The 27,174-nt window shown below is 52.8% G+C and overlaps 10 protein-coding genes across 10 annotated transcripts; 5 read left to right on the top strand and 5 right to left on the bottom strand.

Moving 5' to 3' along the window:
* Positions 1–264: 264 nt before the first annotated feature.
* On the bottom strand, positions 265–2,479 carry AYO21_01735 (hypothetical protein; the record flags this gene model as incomplete). The annotated part of the gene is made up of 2 exons (XM_022651717.1): positions 265–2,256; positions 2,378–2,479. The coding sequence occupies 2 exons, from the start codon at positions 2,477–2,479 to the stop codon at positions 265–267; spliced, it is 2,094 nt and encodes a 697-aa protein (XP_022515835.1).
* A 929-nt stretch (positions 2,480–3,408) lies between these two features.
* On the top strand, positions 3,409–5,018 carry AYO21_01734 (hypothetical protein; the record flags this gene model as incomplete). The annotated part of the gene is made up of 3 exons (XM_022651716.1): positions 3,409–3,471; positions 3,520–4,313; positions 4,400–5,018. The coding sequence occupies 3 exons, from the start codon at positions 3,409–3,411 to the stop codon at positions 5,016–5,018; spliced, it is 1,476 nt and encodes a 491-aa protein (XP_022515834.1).
* A 373-nt stretch (positions 5,019–5,391) lies between these two features.
* AYO21_01733 (hypothetical protein) lies at positions 5,392–7,236 on the bottom strand (the record flags this gene model as incomplete). The annotated part of the gene is made up of 5 exons (XM_022651715.1): positions 5,392–5,475; positions 5,557–6,376; positions 6,432–6,655; positions 6,728–6,812; positions 6,869–7,236. 5 exons carry the CDS (start codon positions 7,234–7,236, stop codon positions 5,392–5,394), a joined length of 1,581 nt encoding a protein of 526 aa, XP_022515833.1.
* A 994-nt stretch (positions 7,237–8,230) lies between these two features.
* On the top strand, positions 8,231–10,223 carry AYO21_01732 (hypothetical protein; the record flags this gene model as incomplete). Its single annotated transcript, XM_022651714.1, has 2 exons — positions 8,231–8,394; positions 8,453–10,223. The coding sequence occupies 2 exons, from the start codon at positions 8,231–8,233 to the stop codon at positions 10,221–10,223; spliced, it is 1,935 nt and encodes a 644-aa protein (XP_022515832.1).
* Positions 10,224–10,505: 282 nt separating this feature from the next.
* On the bottom strand, positions 10,506–11,213 carry AYO21_01731 (hypothetical protein; the record flags this gene model as incomplete). Its single annotated transcript, XM_022651713.1, has 1 exon — positions 10,506–11,213. The coding sequence occupies one exon, from the start codon at positions 11,211–11,213 to the stop codon at positions 10,506–10,508; it is 708 nt and encodes a 235-aa protein (XP_022515831.1).
* Positions 11,214–12,740: 1,527 nt separating this feature from the next.
* AYO21_01730 (hypothetical protein) lies at positions 12,741–15,760 on the bottom strand (the record flags this gene model as incomplete). Its single annotated transcript, XM_022651712.1, has 6 exons — positions 12,741–13,788; positions 13,838–14,020; positions 14,070–14,498; positions 14,552–15,400; positions 15,490–15,672; positions 15,750–15,760. The coding sequence occupies 6 exons, from the start codon at positions 15,758–15,760 to the stop codon at positions 12,741–12,743; spliced, it is 2,703 nt and encodes a 900-aa protein (XP_022515830.1).
* A 1,460-nt stretch (positions 15,761–17,220) lies between these two features.
* On the bottom strand, positions 17,221–18,498 carry AYO21_01729 (hypothetical protein; the record flags this gene model as incomplete). Its single annotated transcript, XM_022651711.1, has 2 exons — positions 17,221–18,381; positions 18,430–18,498. The coding sequence occupies 2 exons, from the start codon at positions 18,496–18,498 to the stop codon at positions 17,221–17,223; spliced, it is 1,230 nt and encodes a 409-aa protein (XP_022515829.1).
* Positions 18,499–18,799: 301 nt separating this feature from the next.
* AYO21_01728 (hypothetical protein) lies at positions 18,800–20,356 on the top strand (the record flags this gene model as incomplete). The annotated part of the gene is made up of 1 exon (XM_022651710.1): positions 18,800–20,356. The coding sequence occupies one exon, from the start codon at positions 18,800–18,802 to the stop codon at positions 20,354–20,356; it is 1,557 nt and encodes a 518-aa protein (XP_022515828.1).
* An 842-nt stretch (positions 20,357–21,198) lies between these two features.
* On the top strand, positions 21,199–24,675 carry AYO21_01727 (hypothetical protein; the record flags this gene model as incomplete). Its single annotated transcript, XM_022651709.1, has 1 exon — positions 21,199–24,675. The coding sequence occupies one exon, from the start codon at positions 21,199–21,201 to the stop codon at positions 24,673–24,675; it is 3,477 nt and encodes a 1,158-aa protein (XP_022515827.1).
* Positions 24,676–25,427: 752 nt separating this feature from the next.
* On the top strand, positions 25,428–26,709 carry AYO21_01726 (hypothetical protein; the record flags this gene model as incomplete). Its single annotated transcript, XM_022651708.1, has 2 exons — positions 25,428–25,728; positions 26,039–26,709. The coding sequence occupies 2 exons, from the start codon at positions 25,428–25,430 to the stop codon at positions 26,707–26,709; spliced, it is 972 nt and encodes a 323-aa protein (XP_022515826.1).
* Positions 26,710–27,174: the final 465 nt, after the last annotated feature.

Below are 27,174 nucleotides of genomic sequence, written 5' to 3'. Positions count from 1 at the left end.
ATAGTGGGTTATTGCTTTGGAAAGTCCATCCAGCTTACACTCTTCTTGTGTATAAAGATGCGATTGCTGAGCGCCAATCTCCGACACGTGGGACTTGCCTGGATCCACTCCTCTCGTGTATCGTATAATCAAGGCTGAGCTCGTAGATCGAACACGACTTGTGCGAAAGATCCTGTACGCTCTCGTACATGTCCCACTTGTGTGTCGGCAATTTGGGCCGGGATATGGAGTACTATTAGCTCTATCCGAGGTATATGGAGCATTTTAAAACACAAAGGATGGGAATGAAGTCGCGTCGTTCGCAAGCTGATCGTCATCCCAGTCGAAGATGCCAGCATCAAACGAGAACAGATCCTCCGAGACACCGGAACCGCCTATCTCCACGAACCGGAACTCCTGCGGATGTGCGGGACTGGGGTACAGCAGCCTCGCCAATTCCGCCTCCTGCTCGGGGGTATGTGCCGTTGCGACGGGTCTGGACCGCGTGAAAATGGTGTCTAAGAGTGGGCTCAGTAGTCTCTCGTAGATGGCCGCATACGCCGAGACTTCGGTCCAACCCTGGCTTGAGATAGTGAGCAAGTTCGAAGTGAAGAGCTTTGTCATCTCAAAGATCTCATTGGGGGTAAACTGCAGGGCAATCGCCTCGAAGTTGTGTCGCAAGCAGAAAAGCACCACCAGGGCCATTTCAAAGGTGTGGTGAGCCGCAAGCCATGGGCGTGGGAAGTATCCTGACGTGATCTGTCCGCGGCAGCTCTTGGCCGCGGAACAGGCGGCCTCGAAAGCGGTGGACATGCTCGTGGATGAGGGCAAGGGCACGCGAGAAGAAGGTCGGTGCAGCATTACTAGGCCGTGCATCAACGCAAACTCGGTCCATCCGTCGTGAGGGAGATCAGACTGATACCATTCCCACAATCGTCGCTCAATCACCGCCAGCCACTCTTGCCATGTCTGTTGGGGGTCCAGCAGCCGGCTTTGGAAGTGGACTTCAATGATGGTGGATTGCACTCGTCGGTATTCGATCCAGCGAAGAGCCAATTTCTTGGTTTCCTGACCCTGATGATCGAAGCCTTGTGAAGTGATGCAGCGGTCTTCAAGCATTGACATGACGCTCGTGTCGATCGCCGGGTCCGGAATCGACAGGGGCCTCTGGAGCGCCGCACAAATGGACCGGTCCATACAGTATGCAGCCCAAAATATGCGCCTGCGGAGGTCGATAGTCAAGGGGTCCAGACCTATACTTTTCGACACTTCACGGTGTAGGCCCAGCTCGAGACAATTGCGCATGGCGAAACCGCTGAGAATCCACACATTTCCCAGCTTTGGATTGATGGATGCGTACTGCAGAATGAGCAAGGTGACTTGAATCCAAGCCATGTCGGAAGGATACGCTGCATTTTGGGAGAGGTGTCGAATCCCTTCTTTAAACAGTGCTTCAGAAAACGCCATGCATCGTGCGCCTTGCCCTACCTTCGCACTGCCCAAGGTTGTAGACACGGAGAGAATCAAATAGATGACGAGGAAGTCGTAGTCGAGCTTTACTGTCCGTGGGCAAGACGCACCACCTTCAGCCCGCGGGATCTTCGCAAGTACGCGATCGAGCTGCTCCCATATTGTCGGCTCGTAGAGGAACGGGTGAACGGGGAGCATGCGTTGCACGTATTTCTTGACCAACGTGTTGACGACGTGAGACGGGAGGCTCATCAATACAGACACGTCAGTCTCCGGTTGGCTGTCGCGATTCTGGGCTGGCGTCTTGCTTTGGGCCTGCTCCTTGGCCTCGGGCGAGATAACCAGCGACGGTGTAAGACCCATGCGGACGCGCCGTACAACGTCTGTCAGCGACGGACCAACGGGTAAGGTTGCATTGATCATCGACTGTATTTCGGCGCTGGCAATGACTCGCTCCTTTGTCGCATCTCGGGCACCCGATCCCCTTCGCTGGTGACAGGATGGATCCGTGGTGGGACTATTTGTCGCATGCTCGACGACTACATGGTGATCTCTGATCGCCATCTCTAAAGGAGAGGCATGCGATGGCTCATCGACCATAGCATCCGTGGCAAGGAAAGAAAGATTTGTGACTGAAGGTTCGGTGCCACCAATCTCTTCTTGGATGTCGCCCTCAACGCAACCTAGTTCCGCCAATTTCAACTCATAGCTGGCAATCTCGTTCTCCAGATGTTGTACAATACTTCGGGGAATGGCAGCGTCCCGGGCTGAGTTGAATCCCCTGCATTCCGCGCCCACAGCAAGACACTGGGAACATGACGGTAGCTGTCTGTCGCACTTTGCACATAATTCATGTCAGTCCAGACGTATAGATTCCAACAAACACTAGCTCCGTCAACCATACAATAAGCAGACTTGTGTGGCGTACCTTGGATTTCCTCTTCCGACACCTGACGCACGACAATACGGTGCGCCTACAGGCAGCAGCTTTCGGTGAAGTTGACATAGAGGTCGAGGTTCTCCGGCCCATGGACGCGGTAAGCGTACAAGTGCCTGGCATCTATTACATATTCGGTCCACATTTCCATAGCGGCAAGGAGCATACCTCTTGAGCAGCTCCGTATCGTCCCTTTCTGTTGACAGAACTTCTTCACGCGATTTTCCGGTCTGAGCTGCACCGCTTTACGGATTTCTTCGGTTCACTGAACTCTTTTTGAGGCCCGCCCAAACTGATAATGGTCTGCAACTAGGCAGCTTGAGGTGGTATATTGACTTTGTAACATGATGGTTATTTCTCAGGGGGTCATATGGGAATGGCGCTTGCGAGTCAACTCTGGTACGAGCACATCGGAGATTCACGATATGGACGTGGCTTGGGTTTCAGGTTGACGGCAAAACGGCAAGATCGAGGACGAATTAAGGTTGTCTGTTCTGCATCCACTTTATCCGATTCCGGAAATATAAGCGACTACTGTAGATATCTTACAGGTGATTGGCCAATCATGGTCGCCCGTTATCAACCACGATACGCGTCTGTCGAGTATGTCCGACGCTTATATTTCGCTGGGAAGAGCCAACACCATCGCGTTTCTCCTGAAGCCATACTCCAGACGGTATGGGCGCACCTGTACGACAATATCGACTTTTTCGGCAATTGGCACGGATCCCCATTCCAAGGTGGTTCCATCACCTCTTTTCTGTCAATGTTCTCCCGATCATCGTTCGACGCGACGTTGGGTGGGTTGGATCGCACCACTGGAACGTCGTTGAGTGGGCATTTTATTAGTCCCGTGTGTCATTTCGTACATCCCCAATTTCATATATTATTGGCATGTATGGCTCCAGGCTAGGATTAGAATCTTCGGACACTCGTTTGTTAGCCATTCGCGTCGCCGTACATAGGGTGGACCCTTTCGTTTGTTTCCCATGTGTCTTTGACCGCTGCATCAACTGCTGGAGATGAACTTCTCATCCGTACCCCTGCGAAAGCAGATCGAGCGGAATGCAGGTGACAGGCTGAAGGTAAGGCACTTCCCCCTGTGCACCGTACACCACCTAACACGCATCTAGATCATCGTCGTTGGCGCTGGGCTTGGTGGGCTCGCGACGGCCATATCATGCAGGCTTGCTGGCCATGAAGTCACCGTGCTAGAATCCGCAACCGCAATGGGCGAGATCGGCGCAGGTCTCCAGACGTTGGCGAACTCGTCCCGAGTCCTCATCTCTTGGGGTATGGGTGAACAACTCAGCCAGTGTGCCACGACGCCGCGGCTCTGCAACATGATCGGATGGCGAGGCGAGACCATCTCAACATGGGATATCCACAAGTCTACGCGCGAGGAATGGGGAAGTCCGTACTGGGACCTGCATCGCGTCAGTCTGCATCAATGTCTCTGGGACAGAGCGGTGGAACTCGGTGCCGAGGTGCGGGCAAATTCACGAGTCACCGATGTCAGGATCGCAGCGGACGGAAGTCATGCGACGGTGGTTGTCCAAAACGGCGAACAAGAGGTCTGCACTCACATGGACGCCGATCTCGTCGTCGGCGCGGACGGCGTCAGAAGCCACTGTCGGAATCTTCTGGTTGGCAGAAACGACCCTCCTGCTAAATCGGGCGATATGGCGTACAGAGTGCTCCTCAACACCGACGATATGCTGAAGGATCCAGAACTGAGAGATTTCGTGCTGGATCCGCAGGTCAACTACTGGATCGGACCCGAATGCCACGTCGTGTCGTATGTCCTAAGAGGAGGTAAACAGTTCAATATGGTGCTCCTGGTGCCCGATGATATACCGGACGATGTTGTCACGCAGGAAGGGAACGTCGAGGTCATGCAAGCTTTGTTCAAGGATTGGGATCCCAGGTAAGGCAAGCCCTGTAGCTGCAGCAGGCTCCACCTGGCCAGCAGCACATATGCACGTTGGAGCAACCACTCACACTCAACATTAGGGTCCGCAAAATTCTGTCCACTTGTTCGCAAGTCAAGAAGTGGCGCCTCTGTACCCGAACACCCACCCCGAGTTCCCCGTCCTGGTACCACCCCAGCGGAGCGTTTGTCCTACTCGGCGATTCCGTCCACGCCACTCTCCCTTACCTCGCTAGCGGCGCCGGCATGGCCATCGAAGACGCTGCGGTACTAGGCCTCTGCCTCTCACGGATAACCTCTGCCGCCACACCTCAAGAGAAGCTACACGCCCTGAGAGTGTACGAGATGTGTCGCAAACCACGCACCCAGCGTGTCGTCGAGAAGGCATACGAGAGCCAGTATCTGTATCACCTTCCAGACGGTCCGGAGCAGAGAGAGCGGGACCAAAAGATGAAGGCATTCGAGGACGCATATCACACTCAAGGCCATGGCGCAGTGCCCCACGGACTGAGGCAAGGGGATGATCCGTTCGCTTGGAGAAGTGGTGGGGTTGGAAAGTGGTTATTCGAGTACGACTGCGAGTTGGATGTAGAGAGATGTTGGGCCTTGCTTCAGGTAGAAGCAGATGCTGATACAAGGCTTGCTACTTGCTCAGACTCACAGAAACTCCGCTCGGGCCTAGTGACAAGTGCACGACTGTAGTGGACAACAGACACCTGACCAGGGACGAATCCTTCGATGTTTCGTATACATAATTTATGCCACCGAAGTCATGACATACCAATACTTTCTCAACGTCGCATTCAATGGATGCTTGTGAAAATCAAAGAGCGAGAACAAGAAGGAAACCAAAGGAAATGTGATACTATAGTTTGAATTTTGAATCCTGGACAGACGATTATGGTCTGTCACTCACTCTACTGCGGAGCCATCTCATACATCCAAGTACAGATATGTATATTTAGTATAACATGGTACTGAAAAGATGTCAAACATACTCTCGATCTCTTGTTACTGTCCAAGAACCCCTGCAACGTTTCCCTCAGAAAATCCCTCACGACCCATGTTCAAAGACTCATCGCCCAATGTACTTCAGTTCTAGGTATCTCAAACCAGGGTAGATGACAGCTGTCCATGATGCAGCTACAGGAAGGCCGATCTAGAGAATAAGAGTTAGTCACGATGCTGAAGCCGGACAGGAAAATCAACACTCGCAGAAAGGTGTGGACAGGAGACTTACATCAGCACCATCTCCGATCAAAGACGCGATCGGACCCGTGTAATAGTCTTGGTCCATGCACAGGACAGCCCCAACCCATCCGATCACGAAAGTTGTAAATGCGGCAAGCCCAATTGGGAGAAGCTCGCGAGTATTCCAGGCGCTCCAGTCGTACCAGCCACGTTTCCTGCGGAAAAGCAGTTCCTCTTCCAGTGTCATGGTGATCCAGATGATGGTCCAGTACCCGATCAGGGAGAGGAAGTTGATGAAGATCTGAAGCAAGTGGGCGCGACCCGCGATGGCGGTCACAGTGAAGATGATGGTGGAGACGGTACACCAGAAAACACGGGGTAAGCGAGCAAATCGCGGGTCAAGCAACTGGAATGACAGGGCACCAGCGTAGATTCCTGCGACGTTGTTGGCGACGATTCCCAAAGCCAGAAGGACTGCGCAGAATTTGCCGAACTGGTTCAATGGCGCGAGGCCTTCGACATACAAAGCCCCAGCGGACTTCGCAAAGGCAGCTTTCCATGCTGGGTTCTTGGTTAGGCCACTCCCAAGGCCGATACCGATCAACTCGGGGAACATCTTGCCCAAAGCGAGACCCACAGTCGTCCAAAGGAAGATTTGCCAACGTGAAGTCTTCGGGGGAAAGTAGACGAAGAAATCACACGCACACGCGGACCAGCCGAGGGCACCGGAGGCGCTGAGGAAGAAGTAAGTCAACTGGTGGCCGGAAAGGACAGAACCTTCGCCTGCGCTAGCCGAGCTGGTGTCGAACAGCGGGCCAGCCGTTCCGACCATGATGAATAGGATACAGACTTGTGGAAGCCAGGCATATCTGAGACACCGTCAGTATACACGTCCGGGATGTGTTGAGCTTGAACCCCACACACCTCTCATAGATATGGAACCACTGGATTCCGAATGTGATGATGAGCCAGGTTCCCAGTGCTGCAACGATAACGCCGACAATGACAGTCATGCCTCCGCCATTTACAGCGGACAGGATTAAGCCAGCGACCAGACAGTCAACCAGACCCCACCCGATCTGGACGACAACATTGAAGAGAGCGGCTAGTCGAGATGGGTACCATCCCATTGTGTAGCGTGCGTTGACCTGGTGACCATATTAGTTTCAACGTTATATAAGATCAAGTTTGAAGAAGGAAGTCGAAGGAGGGAGACATACTAAAGTTCGGTTACCAGACATTGGTCCGAATGTACCAATATATGCGGTGCACATGGCACCAAATATGTTTCCAAAGGCGCAGATACTGGTCTCACAGTTAGCGCGTGCACGTGTCTTGACCCCCAAAGTGCCAAATCTTACAGCATCGCGTCCTTCAGGCCCAGGTCGAACTCGATCGGCCCAAGAACCCCGACTGTCATATTGTTGGCTGTACAGTTGGCTGAGAACCAGACGATGCCGATTTGGAAGAAGTCCCTCATCGTAGCCTTGCGTTGACGACCGGACTCCGGCACGCGTTCGATGCCGCGAGCTTCCACGCGGGCGCGAGTTTCCATCCAGTTCGTGAACTTCTGCCACGACGTTTTCGGGCCGTCATTTCCAACGGCGTCCACTGTCCCCAGCTCTGCAAATGATGACTCGGCAGGGTGTTGGTCCGCCTGCATGGACAATTTCTCTTCATCCGCGATCGGCGTCGAGGACCCCGTGGCATCCATCTTCACCGAGGACATAGCTGTCAGCAAGTTATCACGAGGTGAAAACTGAGCAGGAATCGCAAACAGCAAGAGCCTCTTCCGAGAAGGAGACCTTTAGAATGGCCATGCCCTGGACTTGTAATATAGAAGTGGTAACTCTGCAAAGAAAATAACTGAGAGTGTTGCTTTGTAGCTTATCTGGGGATAGGTCGTGAATGTCCGAAGCAACCACGGTGCGGAGGCTGGAGGAAGTCTTGTTCTAGGATTCTTCTGCACTACTGAGCAACTCCCCGACCGCCCAGACCGTTTGTGCTTGAAGCGCGACTCCTTCAATGTCGGTCGACAGATTTGGCACCATGGGCCTACCGTGCAGGTTGTTAGACAGTAGTCATGGTTATGCATTCAGTCAAAAAGGGACGGGCGACTGGGTTTCCCCTAGACGCGCTCACGACCCTTTACACCAATGAAACATCGAAGGCCTCCCATGGACTTATCTTTTTAGCTCGCCTGCCAACCGAGATGGGGTAGATAAAGGAGTATTGGTGATAAGCACCGATCTAGGACATTCGCGAAAGCTTGGCAGGTCAAAGAGTGCTTGTCCTCCCATAGTCCTGGCGCGGTTCTCCTACGTGTCTTTATATACCAAGAGCAGCACTGGCGCTGAGCTTCGACAGGATAGAGTTGGTAGAGGCAAAGTATATTGCTGTTGTCGACGGGGAAGAATTGCGAACGGCATTGAGAGCGGAGGAAAAACGCAGCGAGAGATTCGGGGGGGAACAAAAGGGCCAAGAAACCTGTAGTCGGCAATGTTTCTTAATCCAAATTAGTGTCTTCACGTGACTGCCGGCCCGGAGAGCCCGGTGGGGTGGGCTAGTCCCAATCAGTCTGATATCTTGATAACTTGATAACCAAGACACTCTGGTATGAGGACCGATGAGAGTATCTTTGTTCATTACTCATGCAAATATTCGGACAACTTCTATCACGGAGATGAGCAGACTTTTGTCCGGACGAGAACCGCTACAGACTCATGGAGGAACTAGACTACGCGCTGCAGTCGCTGCCGTCTTGTCAGCGGTGTCGGCGGCTGAGGAAGAGATGTGACCCCCAAATGCCGGCCTGTCGTCTTTGCCAGAGTGCAGACGTCGACTGTACCATTTTCGATCACGCACTACAGCAGACGTTGTCACGGAAGTACGTGGCTCTGACTCTGGCACAGTGAATGATTGGCCCTGTCTCTGACTTGAGTTAGGTATATCCAGTCTCTCGTCACACGTCTGGACAGCCTCAAGGCAAAATACGCCACCGTCACACAAGGGGCAGATGCAGGCCGACAAGACCTTTCCGAGAACGTTCCAGGTGGCTTGGAGGCGCATCACATGCCAAGAGCATCTCCGTCTCTCGCGGAATCAATAGCCGATACTGACCTCGGGGGAGACTTCAACAACCATTTTCCCGTCCCCAGCGTCAATGGCTTGACGTCCCGGTTCTACGGTTCAAGTTCAGTATTTGCGCTTGCAGTCGAGGTTCTCGCGCTGGCCTCCGACAAGAAGCTCTTCACGCCTTCGGACCCGTTGGAGCCTCTGCTTTCGCCACAAGACGGCCATGATCGAGACTTGGATGCCGTGGCCCCCACAGCGGTCTTTGATACGGGAAGGGACTTTGTCCAGTCCCTTATCACGGACTACATGGCGTCCATCAATGTGATCCATCCGTGCATCGTCGGGACTCACCTCGAAAAGGACATTGATCGATTCCTGGCCACGAGCGGAGCCCTGGAGTTCGACGCAGAGAAGCTGCAGCGGACCGAAAAATACCAATGCTTCCGTATCGCCATGATGTGCTCCATCTCCTGCGCCGCCAAGGCACGGCACAGTCCCAGCCTCGTGGCGTACGGCAATCAGTTCTATGCGCAGGCAGTGAGGTATGTTGAAGAAGTCACGGCCGAGGTGTCACTGCAGTCCCTCGAAGCGCTCCTCCTCCTCGTGATTTACTGCCTCTTTAACCCCCGCAAAGGCAATATCTGGAAGATTCTCGACTTTGCCTGCCGCTTGAGCATACAGCTGGGCTACCACACCGAGCAGGGTCACTCAGCATTGGAGAGCGAAGATGAAAAGACCTGGAGGCGAACAGCGTTCTGGAGCCTCTACTCCATCGAACGGTTGGTAGGGCAATGTTTCGGTCGACCGTCAGATCTGCCCACTTCTATCATCACCACAGAGTATCCGACCGTACTCACAGACCCGACGCTTTTGGACGACGAATCGAGACAAAAGGCCTCGGCGGCTCATGGATTTCATCTAATGTTCCTTCGATCAGAGATATACACGGAGATATACCTTTCGGCCAGCAGCCCGCTTCCACAGCCGAGCTGGTTCCTCGAGCAACACGCCGCGTTGCGACAATGGTACCAGAATCACAGCCAAAGACCCTACATCAACGACAGCCAGAATGTCGCAGGGGTGAGCGAGGTCACACGCGACATCATGTATCACTCGTCGGTTCTCTTCCTCTTCCAGCGCCATCTTCTTGAGGCGCTTGGCGCCGTTCGGTGGAACAACGATCCATCACAACAGAATTTGACCCGGTCGAACCCACCGATTACCATCGGTTCGGAACCCTACCACTCCTCGAAGATGCTGCTGAGGCTGTACACCCTCATTATCCGCTCGACGACGACATCCAAATCCCCGGTTTCCATCTTCCCCATCACTTTCCTCGTCGCGTATTCGGTCTTCCAAGCAGGTATGACACTCATATCCTACGCTCTTCTCTCTCTCGAGCCCGCTGCTGCGGTTGTTGAGATCCGAACGCCCTCCCCTCTCACTCCCGAAGCACATCGGGACGTGGAGATTGGGAGCAATGGAGAGCCGAAGCTCGACTTCTCTGACCTGCTTGGTCTGTCCAACGACTGCCTGGTACTACTTTCCTGGTGCAAAGAGCAATGGCCCGGTATGGAGGGCATGGTGGACGCCTTTGCCAGATGCAGTGCGGCGACGATACCGAAGGTGCTGAGGACGTGAAACATGAAAACGATGAGATCCATCCCACGTTTCCTCAAAGGAAAGAGACAGCACAGATCACGGCAAGACCAGCAACCATAAGGAATATTTGGCGAAAAACGGTCCGGGTAAGTCATAAAATCCCTCGCTGGGATGAATTTATTGTCCTGTATGCCTATACCTGTATGTGTGGAGAGATCAGGCACCCAAACGCCTCGTCCATGCTTTGCTATTTCCAAACTCCCGACTGACAATAGATAAGTGATCGACAAAGAACAGGTAACGCGACCATGTATCCAATATCTACATGACGATGAAAGCGTTGGCCAACAGCAGGGTATCGAGCGAGCGATCTTGATAGAGATCCTGTCGTGCGCGATACTTTGCCAACTTGCTCTGTTCCTTCGTCATGGCCTTGGTGCCCAGAGCTTCTTGCCGTTTCCCTCGCCCAGAAGAGGTGCGGCCTCTGCTCTCGAATATCGATGACATGCTCGAGCAGACACTGTCGGTTGTGCTGCTGCGCGAGATGTCCGAAGTGACGCTGTTGCCGCTGCTGCAGCTGTCTCGCGAGGAAGACTCGATTCTGGAAGCCAGGGTCGAGTCCGGACCGGTGATGGTGATCTCGACGGGCGGCTTCGTCATGGTGTCATCCTCGTCGCCGAAGCTATCCCGGGTCCGGTGCATGCGCAGCGAAGGCGCGGATTGGGAAGAAGTGTTGGTGTGAATCCTCCTGGGGAACATGTCGTCGTCGAGTGGTGTCGGACCACAGCTTGAGCTGCGGCTCGGGTGCGCCGTGTCCAGTGTCTTCATCTCGCGGCACGGTCTGCCCCGTCGGAATCGCGACCACCAATGCCTCTTCTTGCTTGCGGTCTTCTGGTCGGAGTGCGCTGCCATCATGGTGGCCATGCCGGAGGGTTGACCCGCCAGATTATCGAGGGCTTGCATCGTGGTTCCCGTCGTGCTTGAGACGATGACAGGTGCAATGGACATTGAGAGGACCGCTGCTGACATTGTGATGGATTTTGTCAAGTCAACAAAGGGCAAATAAGTGTGAAGGTTGGAAGTTTGAAAAGTATATGTGCGTGTTTGAGTGCGATTGTTTTGCGTACTTTCCAAGTATGTGTCCTGATGAAGTGTTGTTCTTCTGTGTCTCTTGATTGATAAAGCTGGATGATCTCTTGTGTTGCTGAATGTCTCGATACACCAACAGGTCTTTATAGACAAGAGGGCTTCTTTGTACCAACTCACTTTACTGACAGAATATGCTCAGTATCCACACACTCTCCCCCATCACAACGAGTGACTTTCCACCCCATGTTTCTTTCTATAGAAATATCCACCCCTCCGCACCGTTATTTTGGTGTTGTAGTAGTATTGTATGAATGAGAGATGTCGCATCAGAAATTCAAAATCACCCATGACGGTGATGATGAAAACGGCCTCAAGGGCCTAGACCCGAGACCCAGAACTTGTCCCTAACTCTGTGTGTTCTTGTTCTCCACCTCGTTCGTAGAGTTGCCTGATCCAGTCACATTCCACTATTATTCAGGCTAATACCGCGCAGACTGCGCCATGCCGTCGCGGCTGTTTCCTTGGAAAGGAACGCGTTCGTCATTCCTCGTCAGGTGGGTGGAAAAAGAAAAGATGCGAGAGGGGGGCTATTCGATTAGAATTCCGCGGGGAGGGAGGGAGGGGGCCATGGTTCATGCTACCATAGGTGTGTAGGTACAGAGCACCTGCTCGTCGGGATATTGCGTAGGAGGCTGTCACACAACAACACCAGCGGGCTGTGTTTTTGGCTTCTTCGGGTGGGATGTAACGCACAGAAAACCTAACAAGTACAAGGTACCTTCAAAATGTCAGCCCAGGCATCAAGGCTCCCAATAAAACGCTCACTTTACTCTCAATATAGGTGAGTTGAACCCAATCAAACAGAGGGCCAAGCACTCACACGTTCAGTAACTTTCCATTCAACTCAGGTCAAAACCCACAGAACCAGTCAGACTGCGCCAATCATCTGAATCCGCGCAACTGGGCAAACTAAGCCTCTTGCGAGAAGTTCGAAGCGAGCGAATAATAGCATGGACTCTAGCATGCGAGCTGAATGGGGCTCAGATGAAAAGGAAAGTCTCTCTGCTTTCAACGAACGCATGGCTGAGTGATCTGTGTCGAAGGTTCCCGGGGAGATCAGAAGCCTCACCAACCTGAAACTCTCCAAATCTTCCTGGTTCTAGACCTTCAATTCTTGACAACTCCAGAAACTCCATTTTTTCCTTCTGAGAATACTCCCATAAGGTGTGCAAGACTTTGTATCATTACATTCGCACAGGCCCGTCATTTCGTCTTGAATCTACATGGCTGTACATGGTTATAGCATCGTTCAATGTCCACCCTTCCATTCATCAAGCCCCTCAATATTCGAGGCGGAAATATGTCCTGAACTCCGGCTTTTTCCAGGCAGAGATGCCCTGGCAATCACGTGTCCGAAACGGCGTGCGTGCATTGGGTCTTGCACTGTACCAACTCTGAGCTGACACGCTAGGTTCCGTCCATGTTCATGCCTGCCACTTCACCATTGATCCCAAAAAACTGGAACCAGTCTTCAACGTTGAGCGTTGTAGGGGCGACTGGCGCATTCCCGAGTGAACTAGTCGACCACCCGTCACTGTCATGCAATTCCATGCCTGCACCCATCATTCCTTGCATTCCTGGAGGCCATACTTGACTCTGCTGCTGTCCCTGCCCTGATATATCTATATGAGGCATAGACTGTCCGCCTGTGCTCATCCCGGTCTGTTGTCCCTGTAGTTGCTGTAGTTGAGGATCCACCGCATGATTGAGAATGGGGCTTGTGCTCAGACCAATCACATCCCCAATTGTGCCGTCAGGAAATAGCTGATCTGGCTGGAAATTCTCCCACAGCTGTTGCGAGATGTTTGGTGAGTCTCTGGTGACTAGGAACAGATCCGGCGGTGTGGCAGGGATCGAATACCCGTTAAATGGAGAGTTGGCCCGCGTAGGGCCTCTTGACGGTAAGCGTGACGCCCCTCGAGACCTGGATGGAGGTAAGTACTGTTCATTTTGCAGTGGAGGCGAGGCCAAGAAGTTGTGCTGTGGTTGTTGTGGTATGTCGCGAGAAGGCGTGACGGCAGGGGTTTGAGGCCGCGAACGCTCGTAGGACATTTGAGGGGCAGGCGGTCCAACGTTGAAGGCGAGGTCGATATCGTCGAACTTGCGTTTGGCTGGATTTGCCGGCGGCACCGGCGGCGGTGCGGGTGCAGGGGTGGCACTTCCGATGCCATTTGAATTGCCGTTGGCGTGGTTTTGACCTTGATCCCGTTGGTTGACTTTGGCTCTTTGAGCCTTCTTCCCGGTGGCCTTTTGGAGTCTCTCCTCCAGCACTTTGTTACCGAGAATGGACTCAAACAAGGTGTGAACCATTTTGGCAACTAGCCAGACCTTCGACACCTCTTTTAAGGCGTTCATGCACACATTGATGCGCTCCTGACTTGCAGCTACCACTGACGGCACTGAAGAACGCATTTGGTAGACGTGCATAATGAGCGCAGAGAACAGACTGTACACACTGCGACAAGCTTTAGCGAGCGTACCAATGTCTAAGATCACCAACTTACATGAAAGCAGGCGTGTATTTGACTTGGTCGTGAGCAAGAAGGTTTTCCATGATTGAAGTGATCATTCCAGCAGCCTGGAAAGCAATTGTCCTCGAAGGATAAGCCATGTCGACATTTTCATAGTCATGGGGTTTTGCAGTGGCTGGCGGCATATGGGCTCGGTGCAGCAAGCACAGGGTGGTACTGGGAAATCATCAGCATATGATCCAAGTTGCGGATGCGACACACCTACTAGTAGTTTGAGTGCAGAAGCGCAGACCAGAAATGATGGCGTGAGCGTTCCCAATATACTTCACGAGGGCAGTTTTGCAGCCAGTCTGCAAGAGCCATATCGCTGTGAGTCAGGTCGATCGCGTTGGTCCGTCGAGCTTTTGAGGCGACCGAGTATTGCTGAGACAGCACAAGTCCCATGATCTCGCAGAGCTTGACATATTGCAAGAAGAACTGAATGTGCACCGGGTCGGCCTGGTAGTCATTGTTCGGATCGCCCTCATCTTCGATAAAATCCTCCTCGGTGATCATCTCTACGTCGGAATCGTCCGTGTTGATCGAAACAGGTCGGCCTAGAGCCACAGCTACTGATCGATCTCTAGTAAAGAGCGACCACCATACTCTCTTCCACAAACGCTTATCTTGTCTGCTCAATTGAGAACTTTCCACACTGTGGAAGACGATTAGTTAGCTTCGGAAATAGGGGGTACGGTTCCAAAGTACCTTCGATGCATTCCCGCCCCCTGGGCAACCACAATGGCGACCCTGGTCCAGTAAAAGACGTTCTTTGTCACATCTGCCGCAATGTTAGATCGAGGGTTGTCGGTGAACTCGGTGGCCGCTGATGCCTTACCTTCGGGGCCCTCCCAGTACCAGCCCATCAGAATCAAAGCCTGGACAATGGTAATGCGATCATCCTCATAATTCGCATCGTATAGAGCCTTTGCCCGTTTGTAGAAAGTCATTGCAGCCGGCGTGGTCGAGCCGGTTGCATCCATCAGTTGCGGGTTGGTGCAGACTCTGGAACCAGCCAGCAAGATAGCCTGCAGCAGCAACAACGATGGTGGGTTCTTGGTATCCTTATATCTCTTCATGAAGCGGCTTCGATTGATGACTGGCACGATAGGAGCAACCCATCGAAAGTAAGCATCCACCAGCTCGTCACACAGCGCACGGGGTGGGAGAAGGAATGCACCCCTCTGCTGAAGGATCTCTATTTCCATCTGGTCAGGCTCTGTTAGGCGAGCGCGGGCGCCTCTAATGTTCTCCGGTAAGGGATAGTGAACAACATCTGTGGTGCCATGGCGGTCATGGACAAGGAGTGACAGGTTTGATGACTCTCCAAGATAGGCTACTCGCCCAGCTTCTTTAATCGGGGCTCGAGCGAATTTGGGCTTCATGAACTGTGCCATGGTGCTGTTGTTGGCAGCTTGTTGGGCGGCCTGCGCCTCTGACATCTGTGTCGACGGAATGCCATCGGGTGAATTGTATCCAACAGTCGGCTTTGGTTGTGCTGGCCGCGCGGGGCGAGGCTCGGAAGGTGTCGCCGCCTGTTGCGAGTCGCCGGCCTCACTGCAGTGCTCGTCAGTATTGCTGAGTACTGTAGCTAGTTACTGGGAAACGAGGTTCGTGGGAGGTTCAAGTGATGACAATGACCTTACCTCTCCTCATCTTTGGCACGGGCGGCGTTGGCCCTTTTCCGCTTGGGCACGGGAATCCGGCATTCAATAGAAAAGGCAACACAATTTGTACATGGAACCCTAGAGACAGTCAATGACCAACGATCAGCGGTGACGATGGCAGATAGATAGTTCTCACCCGAGAGACGCTGCGTCGCATCGTACCTAATCCAGAGGAAATGTTAGAACTCGATCCAGTTTCGCAGTCTTCCTTTGGTACGGTGGTGGCATGGCAAACGTACTTTGCGGGCATGACATGTTTCTACACAGCAAATGCGTCAGCGATGTCTTCAACAAATATTGGAAACCTCTTTCCTCGACGTGTATGCACATGCTCATTGGATCACGATGGTGTCTCAGGAAGTCTCCAACTGCCAGCGACCAGATCGATCACAAAGTACCACATTTGGACCGAGGTTCTCGGTTTATCGCGATCTCCAGAGGGACCAAAGTATTAAGCTGACCATGTCCGCAGGATCGTTTGTGACATTCTTTCAACTCGCGAGAGAGGCAAAGACCATCCATTACGCGAGCCACCAGATCCCATCCTGACCGCAATCCGCGTCTCGTCGCAAGGTGAAAAGGACTTTCAGGAAGAGGAGGTGAGCTTACCACATGCTCGAGATGCGCGCTGTCTGCGAGGCGTGTTAGCGTATTGCGTCAATGAAAACAGAATGCTCGCGACAATCGTATACCTTCTGAAGCTTGGATGGCCTGGTGTTTGACTCGCAGGCGCGCTGTTCGTGGCGGGCTGGTCGCTAGATGCCTGCGACGGAGCTGATGCAGCAGGTGCCTGCGATTCGGACTGCGGGCTCAAATCACTCATGACTGCAGGCTGGCTCAGACCACAACGCAGCGAGTAAGGAATTTACGCTTGTTTAGAAAGCAGAGGTGCATTACAGACGACAGGCGACGGTCGCAAGGAAAATGGACAAGGCGGTGACAAGGTCGGCTTCAAAAAATTGGACTCGAAGAGACAGGGTTCCTGCAGAAGACGATCTGGTGGTTCTTGGGATACTGAGAGCACATGAGTGCCAGGGCCTGTTGTCTTGCCCGTCTTCCGCACTACTCGCCTGGTGGTGGGTGCCAGGGCTGGTCAGTGGTCCGCCCAAGGGAAATTTTTAGTGTGCCCATGCAGCATCGCCTACCCCCCATGGCCATCCCAATACTGTGTAACTCCGTACCGGATCCTCCGTAATTTGTCCAGCCAACCCGCCTACAAGCCCTGCAAGAGGGCTGCCACGGCTGCCGACGTACATATACCTACCCACCTTCATTCCCCCTCCCCATATCCCCCTGTTGCGCTTTCGACGCACTCCGAACCCACCAGTCCCTTGATCTTTGCGGGGTTCCGGGGCTGCGCTACGATATCATGCTACCGACTCCTACAAGCACTTACTCGTAATAACTCGGCCGATTTGATTTCATGCACCAGTCAAAATGGGAAGAGCATTCCGGTTGATTTTCGATCTGCCCTCTCGTCGCGTTGTGTTCTCCTTCTATTGTGCCTGTGCGCAATCCAATGGCTGGCCGCTAGAGCTAGTACATTCATGTATTTCTTCTAGGTATAATAATAACACTTTAGCCCAGCCCTAAACTATCCATTCAACCCGCACCTGACTTCGTCCGACATGCTATTGCGCTGCGCCAAGTTACGAGGGAGTGCAACATCGCAGTTTGTCGCGTCCGAGAAAATACCGAGACCGACCACTGTTAATCCGGTCGATGCAATTCTTCCGCGGCGTCTTCCACATCGTCAGCGATTGGAGATGATGACTCAGTGCTCCATGCCCTATCGTCTGTGTCTCCCTTTGAGCCCTGAGCAGCCTCCTTGGTCGCACGCGCTTTTAGGAAGAAGTCGGCAGTACAAAGACCTCGGACATCTCCTGCCTTCATAGTCTCCATACGCTGCCCACTGTCCCTCTGCCGCTGGATCATCTCACGGACAGGCACCATTGCTGCTTCCCGGCAAGCCTCTTTGATCTCGCTTCCTGACATTCCCGCCATGACTCTTGACAAATATTCGAGGTCGAGATTTTCCTTGTCAAACTTGGTATCTCGAAGGATGATCTTCAAGATCTTGAGGCGCTGAGAGGCATTGGGCAGCGAGATGGGGAATCTTTTGGGCATGCGTCGCAAGATAGCGTCGTCAATATCGTGGAGGCGATTGGTGGCTCCAAGAATCAAAATTCGTTGTGGCTGACCAGAAGTGTTGGCCGAAGCTAACCCATCCCACAGCGTCATAAACTCGGCCTTGACCATGCCGCTTGCTTCATGCTCGCCACTGTGTCGCGTACCCAGAACTGCGTCAATTTCGTCGATAAAGACAATCACCGGTTGCAGCTTGCGAGCCAGAGAGAAGACGGCGTTGACCAGTTTGTTAGAATCGCCGAACCATTTGTTTGTAACAGTCGATATGTGTAGGTTGATGAAGCATGCACCGCTCTCATGCGCAAGAGCCTTGGCCAGCATGGTCTTCCCGCAACCGGGAGGGCCATATAAGAGGACACCGGAAGGCGCCGCCAGTAAGGAGGAAGTGGTTGAGTAGAGTTCGGGTAAGATCAAAGGGTATATGACTGACTCCCTGAGATCCTCTATTATATCTGATAGGCCCCCAATATCGTCAAATGACACAGGTATATCCTCTGGAAACACTAGCTCTTGTAGGATGACTTCTTCATATTGAGACAGACGTAGATTTTCTTTCGGTAGTCGTTCCGCAGGGGATCGTTTGGCAAGCTGGTTCTGTTGCGGATTATCCAGTCGTCGTAATATTGCGGCGGATTGCAAGCGAGTTTGCTCTTTCTGTTCCGCCTCTGGGTCGAGATTTATCTGTGCGAGGGCATACTTGATGATATAGTAGCCCCCAAACATCTGCTGTGTGTTAGCAAGGACCATGGATGAGCTAACATGCAGACATACCAACGGGACTGTGATGGCCAGCTCTTGCAGCACTCGATGCCACCAGACATCGCCTCTATCAGGAGACATCATCGGAAGGATTTCTGGACGACGGAAGATACAGTTGGAAGATACATGAAATGCTCGAGGTTGATAATATGAAAAAGCGACGACACCAGACGACTCGTCTTGTGATGAGGCTATCCTGTTGAGTTGCCACTTCAACTGTGGCTAGTGGGAGTTCCGAGGCTAACCTAAAATCCAACTCCACTGGTGGCTGGTGGCCAGGGCCGCTTTGTTTACATCACTTTCCTGTTCGGATTCTATTCAGCCTCTCAAACGGCCCTGTTGCACTTCCATCGCGGCTGACATTTACTGATCGTACATTGATATGAAGGGCATTGCAGACCTGATCGACTCCGACATGGAGGAAGCGGTACCTTTTATCGACGAAAATTCGATTCTGTCTTCTGCCTCCGACGCGACCAATGCCACCACCGCAACAGCGACGCAGACAAAACGCGGCAAAAAAAGACAGCGCGTCACAATGCCCTCAAAAGCAAAGTCGAAATCAGAAAAGAGCGCTGCATCAGACGCGAAAAACCTCTCTTCGAGACGAACTGCTGGCGTGAAGCGCAAGGCGGTCGAAGATCACACAGCCGACCAAGATTCCAATGGTAACCTCGATGAGACGCTGAGAGACTCCGAGGCGCAGATATCATCAACCGCGCCGAAAGCTAAAAGGGGGAAGCGCGCCAAAACCAAGGCGAAAACAGCGCATGAGGCTGCAGAGACGGCCGAGAATGAACATGTGGAGAGAGAAAATGGAGATGTATCACCCGTGGCAGTGCGCTCGAAACACGCCGCATCTCGTACGAAGAGGGAGGCTCCAAAGATCTCCGCCAAAATAAGCACTTCTACAAAACCGAAAATGGCTCTTCAACCTCAATCTTCTGCAGTGGTAACACCTCACGAGGAGAGCGAAGAGATTGGGGAAGAATCGGAAGTTGCTATGGCACCAAAAGGCAGGGCGACTGCGAGAGATACATCGAGAACGAGGCAAGATCCGCCTTATCGACGGCGGGCAGGAAGTGCGTCTGACACCGAACGAGGTGATCCCAACCTCCGGCGCAAGCTAGGAGATATCACCCGCAAGTTCGAGAACGTGGATTTGAAGTACCGTAATCTCAAAGAAGTGGGCATACACGAGGCAAACGCGAATATGGAGAAGCTCCGCAAGCAGTGTGAGGCGACTGTACAGGCATCGAATAACCTAATAGCATCACTCCGGAAGGAGTTGGCCACGCAAGCCCCTCTAGCGCACGAGGCACGCATGCTCCGCAAACAGGTACAGAACCAGGAAGCAGAGATGGAACGAATGCGCGACACATCCTTGCAGCTTTCAACCTCTCTGGCCGATGCTCAAAACGAGATCAAAGGACTACAAGCCAAGCTGGTAGCAGCACGAGCATCGTCGGTTGATAACCCGAAACCTCCTAGCAGCGCGATGAAAAGCTCTGCACAACGTCACCTCCCGGGAGAAGCTGCTCAGGCTGTGCAGATAGCACAAATGAAGGAGGACCTGTACAGCGACCTTACAGGACTTGTTATCCTCAACGTGAAAAAGACAGAAGACGGTGACACATACGAATGCATCCAGACTGGTCGTAACGGGAGTGAGTCTGACCTATGGTTCATTTGTTCACAAGCTAACAATCAAACAGCGTTGCATTTCAGACTGTTTATTGACCAGGAAATTGCAAAGGGTATGAGTTTCGAGGAAACGGAGTACCTGTACACACCATTGCTGGACCGCGACCGGGATCAAGAGATGATGAAGATAATGCCTAGCTATCTGACCGAAGACATCACTTTTGCAAGACACAACGCTGCCAAATTTTACGGCAGGGTCGTGGACACCATCACCAAGAAAAGGGGCGACGAGTGAACGAGTTGTACGATATGATTTTATGTCCCCCTCTTGAGCTACCGTTTGGATCTCTTTCCACCTTAGAAGCGATTCGGTTGTTCTGCGGGCTGAATATGATGTTAGGTCAATTTTGGATAGAGCGATGGTTTGGGACGATGAGGAGACCATGTTGCAGGTGTATTTCGAAAGATAGGATATACGCCATTGTTGAGCACACACAGCACATTACCCCAAAGCCATATGATATATCTGCCACGGTCATGACGCGAGAGGGAGAGCTGATCTACCAAGTCAGCAAGTCCAGTCCGCTCCACAGCGGCTCTGGTGGCTCGGCGGAACGCGGTTTCTCCGCATCCCGCATTGTACGTGTCGCTATCGCCTGGCTGCGCTAACTCGTCCACTACCCCTCCATGTGCTCCTCTGTCACCCATGCTCACTCTACGCACCAACGCACCCAAGCTAGATCTGCCTAGCCAATTTGTCATCCTTCAATGCGCTGCTATGATTGTCATCCATCACTTTCTTGACCACAAAAGACGTCGAGACCATCACTTGTCTTAGGCCGAGAGCCCTCCATATCGTCAAGTGCGTCCTCATGTCTACATGATACGGTCGGATTGGGGCCCGCCATTGCTGGTCCTCTGACCACGAACGATACCGAGCTGCTCTCTGGCGACACCGCCACCTCATCGGGTTCGCCTACATCCTTAGCACTCTCCGGATTTCACTCTAGGCCCTCGCTATCTCAAGCCCTCCAGTCAGGATCACTATTTACTCAACGCAGGCAACACCGTGAGCTTCGAGACGAGTCAACCCAAGTATCAATGGCCTCTTTTCGCACAGACTCCCTCTCTGCCAATATGAGGGTCCTACGTCTAAGAGCCGATGTCTCTCGCGCCCCTCGAGTCAGTGCAGTCCAAGTGCGAACACTCTGGTGGTGGGGACGGCAGACAGGGAGCCCCTGGTCCCCCACAGAGGACTTTGAAGAGCGTGCCAGAAGACATCACAAAATTATGAAATCAAGATACTACAAAGTACTTCGGAGGAGAGCGTTATGGGAGTCAGAAGATGCATATGTTCGACCATTGCGTCACCATCGCCTTTGGGCCCACCGCTATTGCGACTATAAGCCATTATCTTCTACAGGGGCATCTAGCCAAGGACCAAAAGAGCCTGATAACGAACAAGACAATCATGCTCAGACCATATACAAAGACTTTGATGCTTTCCGAGAGGCTGTTGACCGTGCTATAGCGCGAGATCCATACGGAACTCTGTTCGGGAGACGGCTCCAGAGTCCACCATCAGCCAACAATTCATCATGGACATCTTTCTCTTGGTTTTCCGACCCCAAGGAGATCAAAAAGGAGCACAATATCGAAGAGCCAAGCAATGCTCCAAGTGTGGCTACCAATGCGGCAGCAGAAACGAGAACGTCTTCTTTCGAAACAGAGCCAGACAAGCAAGAGGTAAGGAAGTCAACTTCTGACGTTGGCGAGGAAGAATATGAATACGACCCAATCTCCATGAGAAAGGTTCCCTTAAAGAAGCATACCGCAGAACCTGAACGGAAGGAAGAGCCTGGACCAGTGCAGTCCTCAGCAGTGCCAGAGCCCGAAAGGCAACCTCAGCGACCCAAAGAAGATAACGCGTCGTCTGACGAGCACTCGAAGCAGCCATTCTTGAAAAGCCTGTTCTTCCAGGAACATGGAGTTGATATACCAGTCAAGACCTATAAATCCCACAGGGTCTACGGCTATGGTGCTTCGGACAAGAACCCGAGCGATGATCATCCAGCTCCGAGTACAAAAACAGAAGGCTTCCACAGCTCGAGGAAAGAAGAACTCCGGGACTTGATGTCCCGGGCCAAGGGTAACAACATAGACACAACAGCTCTCTTCACAGAGCTTAGCGGACAATCACAGCCAGAGACCGTCACGAGCGATACCACTGCTCCTAAGATGCCCCGAGAATCGCCTGAGCCGGACGATACTCTCCCGCTGTTCTCTGGAACTACCTACGAAGCAAGAGCTCACAAAGAAACCGAGACCAATGCTTCGGATTGGCTGTCTAGAGAAGGTTTCCGTGAAAGAAACGAGGACTCAGGAAATGCCACAAATCCACATGGTTCTTCGGTCAATGAAGCAATCAGCATAACCAAGAACAAGCTTGAGCCGGCCCTCGAAAGAGTGAACAGAAAGACTGCTCTCGATCAAACTGGCAAGTCACCACGGCTGCAGACTGCTCTTGATCGGCAAATATCTGCATCGCCGCAGTCCACCCCTTTTATAGAGAAACAAGTCGGAATAAACGACGTACCGGCGACTTTACCAAGCGAGAAAACGGAGGCTGGAGAATCGAAGAGGACAACCAGAGAAAGACTCGAAACGGACTTTGAGGCTCGACAGCAAGATGCCGCGAACGAAAGCATCGTCTCGCCCAAGACGCCAAAGCTCGAAACTCCGACTAAAAGATTGACCAAAACCCTCAATAATGTCTGGGAGCACATCCGGGAGTATCCCAATGGAATCGTAGCCAAAACGATGAACTCCATGACGAACTTGAACGAGAATTACAAGAAGTATGTTCGGCACGATGCCGTAAAGGGATTGACCGACAAGCTCGTCTTTAAAGACGAATCGCTACAGAAAATTCCGTCCATTTACAAGTCCAACATCAAGCCCCAAAGTTTGGCGACTTTCACACCTTCACACACAGTCCTCGCTGATGAAAGCAAAGCCATGCAGCGCACAGCTGACTTGCGTGAGGCGACAGAGAACGCAAAGAAGGACGAGGAACTGAAAAAGGCCCAGATGTCGCAGCTGGCTGCAGATATACAGGCTGTCTACGAAAGCGAATATGGACCCATCAATGCTGAACACAGGCAGCCAGCACAATCTTCCCCAGAGGCCAAAACTGTGGCTTCTGCCTCCAGCACTTCTGAGCGCGACCTAGGTAAACCTCATCCACTTTCTACCGCGAGTGTCCGACCAGGGATTACCACAAACCCAGTGATTGATAATCATATAAGCAAATTCGAGCCTAAGTTCGCGAGCCTGGTGGATGAGGCGAAGCAGATCCGTGCCGAGCTTCATGATGTCGAGGTCAAGGCTCAGGAGGCTGAGGGTTTCCGACAAGCTTCAAGTCAAGCGGAAGTGCAAGAACAGGCAGAGGAAGTGAAGCCGCCTCTTCACAAGCTGAGCGACGTCATGCAAGGGGCGAAAGAAGTGAGAAGAGAACTACACGAAGCTCAGAATACGATAAGACGGATTGGAAGCGGGAGACCCGCTACTGCTTGGAATGCTCCTCAGTTGTCAGGCTCCGACTTTGGTAAGAAGAGGATTGACATTAAAGTGCAGAAAGGCGTCGACGCGCTTGAAGCTCCGACTGGGAGCGTTGTTCAACAGAACACAAACAGCGATGCTGACACGCAAACGATCGCACAGCCTCAACAGGAGGAGGAACCAAAAACAGTTCCGGAACCGGTCCACACCCCTTCAGGATCACCTGTGTGGAATGATGAGCAACCTCCGCCAATCGAAAGCATGAAAATTAGAAAGTTCGACTCTCCCTATCTCATTCTTACGTACGACACCGCGGCGGAGAAGATCAACTTCTCTCCTATGAATCAACCGACCACCGAATTGCCCAAGTCCAGCAATGTCATCGGGATTTTGGGCCGCCTTAAAAACGCGCCGGAATTCCTGAAGCATTTCCAAACCATGCAGAGAGCAGGATATTCGTTGTACAATGGAACCGATAACATGTTGATTTTCCAAAAGAAGCAAGCAGAACACGTCACAACTTCGAGTATCACGCAGGCTGCAAAAGAGAAAACATCTACACCTGGAGTTGATATTTCTTCCCGGCGACCGGATCAAGAAGCTGCCACGGTGTTGGACGAGCTGCCAACCGAGTTGGACCCGATCCCTGGCCCAGCAGCTCCCACAGCGCCTGTATCTCGTCCGCCTGGAAATCAGCCAAGAGTGCGAAGGCAGGAGAATGTGTTCTCTGGAACCATCCGTCCGAATGCGTTGTCATCCTCGTCGCCTCCTCAAGCGCCAGACGAAAAGTCCGCAGCATCAGACTCGGTCAGGGGCCGTCGTGATACACAGGACGAGGGTATCTTGAAACGATTCGTGCGCAGAGTCAAGTACACGCTATTGACTTTTGCGGCGCTCGGTTTTGGTGCCTACTCGATTGGTTTTGTTGCAGAAGGGCTTAGTGCTCATAACCAACAAAGAGGGATTGACAATGGAGATGTCCAGGGACCGAGGAAACGGATTGTCCTAACAGGTCAAAGACCGGGAATCTTTAGCACAGAGAGTTCCCGGTAAGACCTGCAGGAGGTCGTGATCGTTGGGTTTGTCCAGATTGGAACTGTTTACCGATACGAAGAATGATGCGACGATGGAAGCACCAGTGTCAGATATGGGTCTCTTGCGGGGTGACGTGTAGGCGGCGCTGAAGGAAGGTTATCATCATAATGTATATACCAGGTCCGCTCTTGGTTTTAGTTTGTTTTGTTCTTATAGCGACTCTGCTCCCCATATCTCAATTTTCTCAGTGGTTCCTCTGCAAATACATGTAGACGTGTACTCGGCATTATCTAGCCTCGGACACTTCGACTGCCGCTCTTGTTATCGTATCAGGCGTAGCACTTATATTGTTCTTGAGGGTCTTGTTTTTTATTATCCGTATCAGCATCAACAGGTTCATGCATTAGATATATATCTTGATGGTCACAAGACTGGAGAAAGGGGAGCTGACATGACAGTGGAAAATAGTCATCCACCTTCCTCTTTTGGCTACACGGTTGGTTTAGCCCATATCAGTCGGGTTACTTGACGTCTTCTCTGCCGTCCTTCTGTCGAAGCTCTGCCCTCCATTACTACATACATACTAGGTATACTCGACAGACACAGATTTTCAAAGAGACAACCACACACCCGGTACACAGAAGGAACAAGATCCTGTGGGAGTGACTCGAGAGAAGGGGTTGAGGTAACCGCAAAAGCTCCAGAAACGAAAGAGAATCAGACCTCACGTCACGCCCACGCGGGGCTCTTCGGACCACTGCACCCAAAACATGACGACCGCTCCCGTACAAAATGACACGCGCAAAACGGTACTGATCACGGGCTGCTCGGCGCACGGTCTCGGCCACGCACTGGCCATCGCCTTCCACAAGGCCGGACTGCGCGTCTTCGCCACGGCGCGCAACCCGAGCAAGATGGCTCGGCTGGAGGAATTGGGGATCGAGTGCTTGCCGCTGGATGTGCTGGATGAGGAGAGCATCAAGGGCTGCGTCGAGGCCGTTAGGCGGTTGACGTGGCGGGAGGGTGAGGACGAGGGGAGACTCGACTGTCTGGTGAATAATGCCGGTGGAGGTAACTATGTTTGTTTTTCTTCTTTTCTCTTGATCCTTTCCAAAGGGGGGCATTCGTTCTCTTGCTGGCTGAGGCTGTCCTTTTCTGTTGATCTTCGGGGCTGTGCTCTTTCTTGGAGGCTCTGAGGTCTTGAAAGGCTGGATGGAGTATACAGGGATGGTAGTCTGGCATATCCAGCACCATGTCCTATTGTCTCCTCCTCAGGAAGCATCCTCCCCATATGTACACCCCAACCGGAGTCCTTGATTTGCTCTGATGGAGTGAAATGGGGGACACATTGTTACATTGACTAACTTCCATCCACGAAAAGGCTACAACATGCCCGTCGCGGACCTTTCCATCCCGGACGCCAAAGCCCTCTTCGACCTGAACGTATGGTCCTGCATCTCTGTGACGCAGGCATTCCTACCACTGCTAATCAACGCCGCCCGACCCTGTACTCATTCTTCATGGACCCCGCCCAGCCTGATCCTGAACAACACGTCCGTGTCGTCCGTCGAGCCGACGCCGCACAACAGCGCCTACCACGCCAGCAAGGCCGCCGCGGCCATGTTCTCGACGCACATGCGCATCGAGCTGCAGCCGTTCGGCGTGCACGTCGTCGACCTCAAGACCGGGTGCGTGCACTCGCACTTCCACGCCAACCACCAGGACGGACGGGCCAGCTTGCCCCCCGGGAGCATCTACGCGCCCGTGCGCGAGCAGACCGAGAGCGCGATGCGCAACGCGTTCCCCATCCGCGAGGACCCGGAGAAATGGGCCGCCGACGTGGTGAGAGACGTGCTCGTGCCGTGGAATAAAGCCTCTTCTCGGAGGAGCGATCGTGGCTTGCCCGTGGAGATCTGGCGTGGCACGGGCGCCTGGCGCACCTGGTTCTACAATTGCACGTTTTGGCCTGTCGGGTGGTGGGATGAGTGGTGGAGGAGGGCCGTCGGGCTGGATCTGTTGAGGGAGAAGGTGAGGGAGAGTTATGGGGCGTAGTACCGTCGGTACCAAAGAAGGTTGTGGGAGTGATTGGGCGCACAAATTGTATTGTGTTACTGCGCACGCCACGCCCTCAGCTGGCGAGTCGAGTATCTATGAGAGGGAGGGAAAGAGGAACACCTCCCACAACTCCAGAAGCAGGTCTCACACATGCCCTCGCAGGCCTTGCTGCAGAGCCGCCTTCGTATCCTTCAGATCCACAAGGTCATCACATCACATCACACCCAACTCAATTCCCTGCCACGTTCAGCCTTGGCTTGGCCCGAGTCGAGACATTTCGACAGCACGAGAGGACATACGCCCACCGTATGTATGACTGCCAGCATTATCGTACATTGTAACCGTCCTGGACACCATCGGCCGCAGATACCGAGTCCGAGGAGAAAATAAATCCGTTGTCCCAAACTTTTGGTTATCTCGTGCTTGTTGTCCTCCAAAGTACCGAGGATACTAGCAAACAGC

This window comes from Fonsecaea monophora (assembly GCF_001642475.1).
Source record: "Fonsecaea monophora strain CBS 269.37 chromosome Unknown Scaff7, whole genome shotgun sequence".
Classification (NCBI taxonomy): Eukaryota; Fungi; Ascomycota; class Eurotiomycetes; order Chaetothyriales; family Herpotrichiellaceae; genus Fonsecaea; species Fonsecaea monophora.
The sequence above is the reverse complement of the archived record's forward strand: the minus strand, read 5'-3'. Positions and strand labels throughout refer to the sequence as shown.